This window comes from Salvelinus namaycush, chromosome 3 (assembly GCF_016432855.1).
Source record: "Salvelinus namaycush isolate Seneca chromosome 3, SaNama_1.0, whole genome shotgun sequence".
Lineage (NCBI taxonomy): Eukaryota > Metazoa > Chordata > Actinopteri > Salmoniformes > Salmonidae > Salvelinus > Salvelinus namaycush.
This window is the reverse complement of record NC_052309.1, coordinates 96,223,506-96,235,900: the sequence shown is the minus strand read 5'-3', so window position 1 is coordinate 96,235,900 and position 12,395 is coordinate 96,223,506. Positions and strand designations below refer to the sequence as shown.

At 41.7% G+C, this 12,395-nt stretch overlaps 1 protein-coding gene and 1 gene segment (V, D, J or C); both read left to right on the top strand.

Annotated features, from left to right (window-relative positions):
* Positions 1-203: 203 nt before the first annotated feature.
* Positions 204-1,427, top strand: LOC120044143 (the record flags this gene model as incomplete). The annotated part of the segment is given in 2 exon segments: positions 204-234; positions 1,087-1,427. Coding segments are annotated over 2 exon segments (357 nt in total), but the record flags the coding sequence as incomplete, so codon positions are not given.
* Positions 1,428-4,788: 3,361 nt separating this feature from the next.
* On the top strand, positions 4,789-11,773 carry LOC120044723 (immunoglobulin lambda-1 light chain-like). Its single transcript, XM_038989401.1, has 4 exons — positions 4,789-4,889; positions 4,991-5,321; positions 10,296-10,333; positions 11,186-11,773. The coding sequence occupies exons 1-4, from the start codon at positions 4,850-4,852 to the stop codon at positions 11,509-11,511; spliced, it is 735 nt and encodes a 244-aa protein (XP_038845329.1). The 5' UTR covers positions 4,789-4,849; the 3' UTR covers positions 11,512-11,773.
* Positions 11,774-12,395: the final 622 nt, after the last annotated feature.

Genomic DNA, 12,395 nt, shown 5'->3' with positions numbered 1-12,395 from the left:
GCTCTGTCTGAATGGGATGTTTCAGTTCCTGTCTTCTTAGTAGTGACAGTGAAGCTCTGTCTGAATGGGATGTTTCAGTTCCTGTCCTCTCAGTAGAGAGAGTGAAGCTCTGTCTGAATGGGATGTTTCAGTTCCTGTCCTCTCAGTAGAGAGAGTGAGGAGGTTTTTGTACGGCTGTGTATACAAACTGAATCACTGTGGTATTCGGACAAGGAACCAAGCTCATTGTCACTGGTGAGTACCCTTTCTTTTAACCTTATTTTTGTTTTCAAGGTTTTTTGTAATACGTAATAGTTAATAGAGTTACATATTTAACATTATATTCTTATTTCATATTTATTTCGTGTAAATAACCTACTTTGTGGACTGATTATCAAGAGTCATGGACACCATGTGACATCTTCATAGCCTACAGTATATCTGTAGTTGTTGATTTCACATTTAAACTTAAGAAACGTGATGGACTATTTGACCATGTAGGTTACTGCTGTCACTTGACAACACTACTCATTTATAATGTCTCATACAATAATAATATATTTACTCAGAGGTAGATTTGAATGTGAAGTCTACATAAAGTTGTATCAACCTTTAAAATGTTTGTCCCACGTTATATTAAATAATGATAAAACCATGTATATGGTAGTTAAACACAATGTTGCTACATGATTCATTACATTGCAGGCTACTACATTACAGTTGGTAACTCTGTTTGCTGGTTGACTAGTAGTAGGATATATGTTTGATTTTATCCCTCATTCAGAACATCTGACTACTTGATTATGTTTAAACTTAGAGATCTGAACTCATTATCCACTTGCACAGAAATCTGCTTTACCTCTGAAAAGTCACATATGGAGAGTTACTTAGAAAGTCAAGCTACAAACAGAGATATGAGTAATATGTAACAATAGAATTACATGGTTTTAGTGCCTTTTAATTTGAGCCCAACATGTTAATTGTTTGTAGCCTTTGAGAAAACGTTATATTTTTTATTCTACAGTATAATCACACAACCCTGTTTCATTCTACTAACATATCAAATGATTTAGTGTAATATTTATTCTGCTCATTCCATTGGTCCAGACTCTACCCTCCCTCCGCCTGTCTTGACCATCTTCCCTCCGTCCAGCGATGAGTTGAAGTCCAGCAAAGTCACCCTGGTGTGTCTGGCCAGTCAGATGGCCATGGGCTACGCTGATGTCAGCTGGACAGCGGGAGGGAATCCGGTCACCGGCGGCATCGCTACGAGTGGCCCGGTGCCGCAAGCCGACAAGACGTTTCAACTCAGCAGCTGTCTGACCGTTGACACGTCAGAATGGAACCAGGACAAAGTGTTCTCATGTAAAGTCACCGCGGGCTCCAAGTTCGCTGAGAAAGACATCAAGAAGTCTGAATGCAGCACTGAATAGCTGGAGAACCATTGTAATGTCCATTTGATTATCTACATCACTTTTCAAGATATTGTTAATGCATTAGAAGTTTAACCTGCATATATACATTATGTTCCATGAAAGATAAATAGCTAATCACACTGATATCATAGGCTATATGATAAGTAGACTTTTTATATTTGAAATGGGTTGCTTTGCAGATGTACAATAGAGGAATAGTTAGAGCTTTGCTGTATTGTGGATATTAAATAAAGAACATTCTAAAGAACAAGTGTTTGTATTTGAGCATGTTGATGAACATCAGTGTTAGCAGCACTAAATGAGGGGGAGTTTAACTGAACTCAAACAGAGCAGCCTGCTCTCTTTTGACCAGATCTAGAAATAGTTAATCTAGATATCCAGGATGTAGAGCAGGTTTACTGTAATGTTAATGAATAACCAGAGATGGACCAGAGGTTTAGTTTAAATTACAACTTCACATTATTGAGAACCTTCATTACTGTGATATGATTGTATTATAAGAACATTCTGAAAGTATATATTTAATAATCTATTTAAAATAGTTAATTTGAAAAGGCAACTTGATTATTTCCTAGGCAATATTTGCTTGTACTTTTCACTGTATGAAGAATTAAAACAGTACAGTAACATGATAAATTCAATATATTCATAGTTTATATTCAATAGTGTTATAAACGTACGTCTTACTATAATGTACAATAACATTTTACTCATGAATATTTTCTCTCCGTACATCTTTGCCAGCAGGGGGAAAAATAAGAGATATAATATTATAATATGCTTCCACCTTGTGGCTCAAACAGTTGTATTTCATTATAGTTGTATTTCATTGTAATCATTTCCAGACTAAATCCATCACCAGTTTCAAATCAATCACAAATGACGTTATGGAAAGTTACTGTACAGTATCTCTGTTGTCAGTACAAATCTCTCCTCAGTTCTGTGTTGGACTGGTTCAGAGAGGAGTGTAGTGATGTAGTTGAGACTAAATCAGTCTAACTAAGGTTTAGGGACCCTCCTTCCTCTAGTACTAGTGGATGGGTGTAGTAGTAGAGAGACTATATCAGTCTAACTAAGGTTTAGGGACCCTCCTTCCTCTAGTACTAGTGGATGGGTGTAGTAGAGAGAGACTATATCTGTCTAACCAAGGTTTAGGGACCCTCCTTCCTCTAGTACTAGTGGATGGGTGTAGTAGAGAGAGACTATATCTGTCTAACTAAGGTTTAGGGACCCTCCTTCCTCTAGTACTAGTGGATGGGTGTAGTAGTAGAGAGACTATATCAGTCTAACTAAGGTTTAGGGACCCTCCTTCCTCTAGTACTAGTGGATGGGTGTAGTAGTAGAGAGACTATATCAGTCTAACTAAGGTTTAGGGACCCTCCTTCCTCTAGTACTAGTGTGGATGGGTGTAGTAGTAGAGAGAATATATCTGTCTAACTAAGGTTTAGGGACCCTCCTTCCTCTAGTACTAGTGGATGGGTGTAGTAGAGAGAGACTATATCTGTCTAACTAAGGTTTAGGGATCCTCCTTCCTCTAGTACTAGTGGATGGGTGTAGTAGTAGAGAGACTATATATGTCTAACTAAGGTTTAGGGACCCTCCTTCCTCTAGTACTAGTGGATGGGTGTAGTAGAGAGAGACTATATCTGTCTAACTAAGGTTTAGGGATCCTCCTTCCTCTAGTACTAGTGGATGGGTGTAGTAGTAGAGAGACTATATCAGTCTAACTAAGGTTTAGGGACCCTCCTTCCTCTAGTACTAGTGGATGGGTGTAGTAGAGAGAGACTATATCTGTCTAACTAAGGTTTAGGGACCCTCCTTCCTCTAGTACTAGTGGATGGGTGTAGTAGAGAGAGACTATATCTGTCTAACTAAGGTTTAGGGATCCTCCTTCCTCTAGTACTAGTGGATGGGTGTAGTAGTAGAGAGACTATATCAGTCTAACTAAGGTTTAGGGACCCTCCTTCCTCTAGTACTAGTGAATGGGTGTAGTAGAGAGACTATATCAGTCTAACTAAGGTTTAGGGACCCTCCTTCCTCTAGTGCTAGTGGATGGGTGTAGTAGAAAGACTATATCAGTCTAACTTAGGTTTAGGGACCCTCCTTCCTCTAGTACTAGTGGATGGGTGTAGTAGAGAGAGACTATATCTGTCTAACTAAGGTTTAGGGACCCTCCTTCCTCTAGTACTAGTGGATGGGTGTAGTAGTAGAGAGACTATATCAGTCTAACTAAGGTTTAGGGACCCTTCTTCCTCTAGTACTAGTGGATGGGTGTAGTAGAGAGAGACTATATCTGTCTAACTAAGGTTTAGGGACCCTCCCTCCTCTGGTCCTCATGAACCCTTGTCCTGTTCCATTTTCTCTCTCTGTGTCCTCATCTGGTTCCTCACATCTGTCCTCGGTGGTGCCCTCACTCAGTCTGGTCTTGTTCACATTGGGGCGAATCCTAACTTGCAGTTCAGTCACATTTTCACTTAGTCTCCCATTGGCATCAATGCATGACTAAGTAAAGATTCACCTTAATTGGAAGTTAGGATTCACCCCATCGTGCATCAGTGATCAGAATAGAGTCTGCAGTTCTATCAACGTCCACCAGAGGAGGACATACAACCACCAATAATGACTGAGGAAAGATCTACATGTACTTTACAACAGGAACAGCTGTCTGTAGACCACTGGTTTCAGTCCCACCCAAAGACCAGCTGATAGTTTCATATCTACTATCTCTAGTTATCAGAGTCATTCACCAGGGACGTGTTGTAGATCTGACACTGAGTTACAGGCAGTGATGTGTTGTTCCCCTTCTCCCCCAGCACACACCTGCTTCCCCTCCCCTCCTCCTCTCCTTATTTATAGCTTCATGTAAATGAAGAGTTTATTTTATCTCATCTCAGAACTGTGTGGGGGAAGGGGGTGGTGGGGGGGTCTGCAGGTGACCAGAGGAGTGGACTGAAACTGAAAATGTGTCCCAAATGGCACTATGTTCCCTTTATAGTGCACTACTTTTGACAAAGGCCCATTGGGTTCTGGTCAACAGTAGTGCACTATAAAGGGAATAGGGAGACATCCTGAGTACCTCATAATTATGTTGGTCTTGTGTAGAACTAGTATAGGATAATAAACTCCATTCATGGTTTGATGGAGGTAGGAGATTAGATACCTCATCATTATGTTAGTCTTGTGAAGAACTAGTATAGGATATTAAACTCCAGTTATGGTTTGATGGAGGTAGAATAGGAGTCAGTGAAGAAGACAGGGCCTCATGTAGAGCAATGAGAATAGCTGGTGATTGGTTAACTTTAGAGGCCCCTCCCTCTGTTCTTCCCTGTCTGTCTCCTTATAGGTGGGTCCTGCAGCCTCTCCTCTCCTCACACTTCAACCCTGCTCATCTCTCAGCTGGACAGTAAGGGCCGTTCACACCACACACTGACAACATGCTGGGGACACTCTGCACTCTCATCACTGCTCTAACATGTAAGGAATTTACTATATGTTCAACATGAATCACAAAAAGCCATTAGAAGTTGTTAATTCATGTATGATGAAATGTCTTAAATTGTATTTCATTCCCACAGATGTCAGTTGCCAGAAAGCAGTGACACAGACACCTTCAGTACTGACTGTCAGTACAAAGGGGACTGCTACTTTTTACTGTGACATTACCAAAGATGAAGGCAATTACGTAAGCTGGTATAAACAGGTTCCAGGAGGAGCTCCTCAGTATGTGTTAGGTTATTACTATACAAATGACTCTCCTGATGAATATGGATCTGGTTTCTCCTCTGATCGTTTCACATCTAAAGCCACGTCTGATAAGGATTATCAGTTTATAATCAGTAATGTGGAGGAGACAGACTCAGCAGTGTATTACTGTCAGACATGGGACGACTCTGTTGAAGAGGCTGTATCACAGTGATATACACCATGACAAAAACCTCCTCACCAAACACACTCACTTCTGCTTTCAGATGTTCTGAATATAGACACTAACTGAATGTCAAGTCATCCTGAACCAGTATGTCTGCAGTAGGAGAACATTCCATGCTTGTGTTTTACACAAAACCCTTCACACATTTACTAGAATGTTGTCATTAACAATTACACCTAGTTGTCACAAAGCATGAATGATAAAGTGATATTCCAGAAGGTTCAGTCCTAACAGAAGACTCCATGTATCAGACAATCTCCATGATAGTCAGTCCCCTGGTTTACAGTAGAGACATATTACATCAACAGTCATTTAGTGATGTACTGTTAGTTCAGAACCCCACTATCAGGTCCAGATAATATTATAATGTTATTATCTATATTATGACATGCTGATTTCAGTAAACTAACCAACACAACTCACATGAAACTAAATACTGCTCCTTTCAGTATAACCAAAATGATCCCATATGGTTTTTGTTAGTCCAATATAAAATATATATATTTTTGATAGTTGAATAGTTACAATAATTTAAATTGATTAAAAGTCCATCATACAGAAGCTGATAGGGTGAGATAGAGGCCCCTCCCTCTGGTCCTCCCTGGCTTGGTGATAGGTTAACTACAGAGGCCCCTCCCTCTGGTCCTCCCTGGCTGTCTCCTTATAGGTGGGTTCTGCAGCCTCTCCTCTCCTCACACTCCAACCCTGCTCATCTCTCAGCTGGACAGTAAGGGTCGTTCACACCACACACTGACAACATGCTGGGGACACTCTGCACTCTCATCACTGCTCTAACATGTAAGGAGTCTGACTTCCTGGAGGTTTTACTTCCTGTTTTATTATTAATGAGTCTGTATGTTTCTCTTTACTACATGTCATCTTATTTCCCAGGTGTCAGTGGTGTGACTGTGGTGACACAGAAGCCTCCTGCTGTGACAGTGAGGAAAGGAGAGAAGGCTACTCTGGACTGTAACCTGGGGACTGTTGATAATAGAGACGGCCACTCTGGACTGTAACCTGGGGACTGTTGATAGTAGAGACGACCACTCTGGACTGTAACCTGGGGACTGTTGATAATAGAGACGGATACACTGGACTGTAACCTGGGGACTGTTGATAACAGAGACGGACTCTATGGACTGTAACCTGGGGACTGTTGATAATAGAGACGGCCACTATGGACTGTAACCTGGGGACTGTTGATGATAGAGACGGACACTCTGGACTGTAACCTGGGGACTGTTGATAATAGAGACGGCCACTATGGACTGTAACCTGGGGTCTGTTGATAATAGAGACGGCCACTCTGGACTGTAACCTGGGGACTGTTGATAATAGAGACGGCCACTCTGGACTGTAAACTGGGGACTGTTGATAATAGAGACGGCCACTCTGGACTGTAACCTGGGGACTGTTGATAATAGAGACGGCCACTCTGGACTGTAACCTGGGGACTGTTGATAATAGAGACGGCCACTCTGGACTGTAACCGGGGGACTGTTGATAGTAGAGACGGCCACTGGACTGTAACCTGGGGACTGTTGATAATAGAGACGGCCACTCTGGACTGTAACCTGGTGACTGTTGATAAGAGACGGCCACTCTGGACTGTAACCTGGAGACTGTTGATAATAGAGACGGCCACTCTGGACTGTAACCTGGGGACTGTTGATAATAGAGACGGCCACTCTGGACTGTAACCTGGAGACTGTTGATAATAGAGACGGACACTCTGGACTGTAACCTGGGGACTGTTGATAGTAGAGACGGCCACTCTGGACTGTAACCTGGAGACTGTTGATAATAGAGACGGCCACTCTGGACTGTAACCTGGGGACTGTTGATAATAGAGACGGCCACTCTGGACTGTAACCTGGGGACTGTTGATAATAGAGACGGCCACTCTGGACTGTAACCTGGGGACTGTTGATAATAGAGACGGACACTCTGGACTGTAACCTGGGGACTGTTGATAATAGAGACGGCCACTCTGGACTGTAACCTGGGGACTGTTGATAATAGAGACGGACACTCTGGACTGTAACCTGGGGACTGTTGATAGTAGAGACGGCCACTCTGGACTGTAAACTGTGGACTGTTGATAATAGAGACGGCCACTCTGGACTGTAACCTGGGGACTGTTGATAGTAGAGACGGACACTCTGGACTGTAACCTGGGGACTGTTGATAGTAGAGACGGCCACTCTGGACTGTAAACTGTGGACTGTTGATAATAGAGACGGCCTCTCTGGATTGTAACCTGGGGACTGTTGATAATAGAGATGGACACTCTGGATTGTAACCTGGGGACTGTTGATAGTAGAGACGGCCACTCTGGACTGTAACCTGGGGACTGTTGATAAGAGACGGCCACTCTGGACTGTAACCTGGGGTCTGTTGATAATAGAGACGGACACTCTGGACTGTAACCTGGGGACTGTTGATAATAGAGACGGACACTCTGGACTGTAACCTGGGGACTGTTGATAATAGAGACGACCACTATGGACTGTAACCTGGGGACTGTTGATAATAGAGACGACCACTATGGACTGTAACCTGGGGACTGTTGATAATAGAGACGACCACTATGGACTGTAACCTGGGGACTGTTGATAATAGAGACGGACACTATGGACTGTAACCTGGTGACTGTTGATAGTAGAGACGGCCACTCTGGACTGTAACCTGGAGACTGTTGATAATAGAGACGGACACTCTGGACTGTAACCTGGTGACTGTTGATAGTAGAGACGGCCACTCTGGACTGTAACCTGGGGACTGTTGATAATAGAGACGGCCACTCTGGACTGTAACCTGGGGACTGTTGATAGTAGAGACGGCCATTATGGACTGTAACCTGGAGACTGTTGATAGTAGAGACGGCCACTCTGGACTGTAACCTGGGGACTGTTGATAATAGAGACGGCCACTCTGGACTGTAACCTGGGGACTGTTGATAATAGAGACGGCCACTGGACTGTAACCTGGGGACTGTTGATAATAGAGACGGACACTCTGGACTGTAACCTGGGGACTGTTGATAATAGAGACGGCCACTCTGGACTGTAACCTGGGGACTGTTGATAATAGAGACGGACACTCTGGACTGTAACCTGGGGACTGTTGATAGTAGAGACGGCCACTCTGGACTGTAAACTGTGGACTGTTGATAATAGAGATGACCACTCTGGACTGTAACCTGGGGACTGTTGATAATAGAGACAGCCACTATGGACTGTAACCTGGGGACTGTTGATAATAGAGACGACCACTCTGGACTGTAACCTGGGGACTGTTAATAATAGAGACGACCACTCTGGACTGTAACCTGGGGACTGTTGATAATAGAGACGACCACTCTGGACTGTAACCTGGGGACTGTTGATAGTAGAGAAGGCCACTATGGACTGTAACCTGTGGACTGTTGATAATATTGCTGGTTGGTATAAACAGGTTCCAGGAGGAGTCCCTCAGGACGTGTTAAGGTGGTACCACACTGGTTGGAGCTCTGTAGAATATGGTTCTGGTTTCTCCTCTCATAAATTCACATCTAATCATCAGTCTAAATCAGATTATTGTTTGATTATTAACAATGTGGAGGAGACAGACTCAGTAGTGTATTACTGTCAGACTCAAAATGACTCTCCTATCACAGTGATATACACCATGACAAAAACCTCCTCCCCAAATACACTCACTTCTGCTTCATGCGTGGCAGAGGGGTGAACTCTAAGAAACATCAGTTGGTCAGTGATTATTATAACAATATATACATGTCACAATGGGAGATCTGGAAATGGAAGAACCATTCATTCCTACATGTCAACAAGATTATAAGAAGACATTGTCTGAAAGGAAACTGATTTTGTCTCTCTTGTTATGATCATCATCATCATCATCATCATCATCATCATCATCAGGTCAAAACTGCATCATATGGATAGTGCTTTAACTGATGGATTCAAAAGGACCAGACACAACAGCAGAATATGATGTTATACTATATACTGTTACTTCATAGAGAGGAACTCTAGAAAAGTCTGAGATGTTTGTAGAGAGAGTGAAGCTCTGTCTGAATGGGATGTTTCAGTTCCTGTCCTCTCAGTAGAGAGAGTGAAGCTCTGTCTGAATGGGATGTTTCAGTTCCTGTCCTCTCAGTAGAGAGAGTGAAGCTCTGTCTGAATGGGATGTTTCAGTTACTGTCCTCTCAGTAGAGAGAGTGAAGCTCTGTCTGAATGGATGTTTCAGTTCCTGTCCTCTCAGTAGAGAGAGTGAAGCTCTGTCTGAATGGGATGTTTCAGTTCCTGTCCTCTCAGTAGAGAGAGTGAAGCTCTGTCTGAATGGGATGTTTCAGTTCCTGTCCTCTCAGTAGAGAGAGAGAAGCTCTGTCTGAATGGGATGTTTCAGTTCCTGTCCTCTCAGTAGAGAGAGTGAAGCTCTGTCTGAATGGGATGTTTCAGTTCCTGTCCTCTCAGTAGAAAGAGTGAAGCTCTGTCTGAATGGGATGTTTCAGTTCCTGTCCTCTCAGTAGAGAGAGTGAAGCTCTGTCTGAATGGGATGTTTCAGTTCCTGTCCTCTCAGTAGAAAGAGTAAAGCTCTGTCTGAATGGGATGTTTCAGTTGCTGTCCTCTCAGTAGTGACAGTGAAGCTCTGTCTGAATGGGATGTTTCAGTTCCTGTCCTCTCAGTAGAGAGAGTGAAGCTCTGTCTGAATGGGATGTTTCAGTTCCTGTCCTCTCAGTAGAGAGAGTGAAGCTCTGTCTGAATGGGATGTTTCAGTTCCTGTCTTCTTAGTAGTGACAGTGAAGCTCTGTCTGAATGGGATGTTTCAGTTCCTGTCCTCTCAGTAGAGAGAGTGAAGCTCTGTCTGAATGGGATGTTTCAGTTCCTGTCCTCTCAGTAGAGAGAGTGAGGAGGTTTTTGTACGGCTGTGTATACAAACTGAATCACTGTGGTATTCGGACAAGGAACCAAGCTCATTGTCACTGGTGAGTACCCTTTCTTTTAACCTTATTTTTGTTTTCAAGGTTTTTTGTAATACGTAATAGTTAATAGAGTTACATATTTAACATTATATTCTTATTTCATATGTATTTAGTGTAAATAACCTACTTTGTAGACTGATTATCAAGAGTCATGGACACCATGTGACAGCTTCATAGCCTACAGTATATCTGTAGTTGTTGATTTCGCATTTAAACTTAAGAAACGTGATGGACTATTTGACCATGTAGGTTACTGCTGTCACTTGACAACACTACTCATTTATAATGTCTCATACAATAATAATATATTTACTCAGAGGTAGATTTGAATGTGAAGTCTACATAAAGTTGTATCAACCTTTAAAATGTTTGTCCCACGTTATATTAAATAATGATAAAACCATGTATATGGTAGTTAAACACAATGTTGCTACATGCTTCATTACATTGCAGGCTACTACATTACAGTTGGTAACTCTGTTTGCTGGTTGACTAGTAGTAGGATATATGTTTGATTTTATCCCTCATTCAGAACATCTGACTACTTGATTATGTTTAAACTTAGAGATCTGAACTCATTATCCACTTGCACAGAAATCTGCTTTACCTCTGAAAAGTCACATATGGAGAGTTACTTAGAAAGTCAAGCTACAAACAGAGATATGAGTAATATGTAACAATAGAATTACATGGTTTTAGTGCCTTTTAATTTGAGCCCAACATGTTAATTGTTTGTAGCCTTTGAGAAAACGTTATATTTTTTATTCTACAGTATAATCACACAACCCTGTTTCATTCTACTAACATATCAAATGATTTAGTGTAATATTTATTCTGCTCATTCCATTGGTCCAGACTCTACCCTCCCTCCGCCTGTCTTGACCATCTTCCCTCCGTCCAGCGATGAGTTGAAGTCCAGCAAAGTCACCCTGGTGTGTCTGGCCAGTCAGATGGCCATGGGCTACGCTGATGTCAGCTGGACAGCGGGAGGGAATCCGGTCACCGGCGGCATCGCTACGAGTGGCCCGGTGCCGCAAGCCGACAAGACGTTCCAACTCAGCAGCTGTCTGACCGTTGACACGTCAGAATGGAACCAGGACAAAGTGTTCTCATGTAAAGTCACCGCGGGCTCCAAGTTCGCTGAGAAAGACATCAAGAAGTCTGAATGCAGCACTGAATAGCCTGAGAACCATTGTAATGTCCATTTGATTTTCTACATCACTTTTCAAGATATTGTTAATGCATTAGAAGTTTAACCTGCATATATACATTATGTTCCATGAAAGATAAATAGCTAATCACACTGATATCATAGGCTATATGATAAGTAGACTTTTTATATTTGAAATGGGTTGCTTTGCAGATGTACAATAGAGGAATAGTTAGAGCTTTGCTGTATTGTGGATATTAAATAAAGAACATTCTAAAGAACAAGTGTTTGTATTTGAGCATGTTGATGAACATCAGTGTTAGCAGCACTAAATGAGGGGGAGTTTAACTGAACTCAAACAGAGCAGCCTGCTCTCTTTTGACCAGATCTAGAAATAGTTAATCTAGATATCCAGGATGTAGAGCAGGTTTACTGTAATGTTAATGAATAACCAGAGATGGACCAGAGGTTTAGTTTAAATTACAACTTCACATTATTGAGAACCTTCATTACTGTGATATGATTGTATTATAAGAACATTCTGAAAGTATATATTTAATAATCTATTTAAAATAGTTAATTTGAAAAGGCAACTTGATTATTTCCTAGGCAATATTTGCTTGTACTTTTCACTGTATGAAGAATTAAAACAGTACAGTAACATGATAAATTCAATATATTCATAGTTTATATTCAATAGTGTTATAAACGTACGTCTTACTATAATGTACAATAACATTTTACTCATGAATATTTTCTCTCCGTACATCTTTGCCAGCAGGGGGAAAAATAAGAGATATAATATTATAATATGCTTCCACCTTGTGGCTCAAACAGTTGTATTTCATTATAGTTGTATTTCATTGTAATCATTTCCAGACTAAATCCATCACCAGTTTCAAATCAATCACAAAT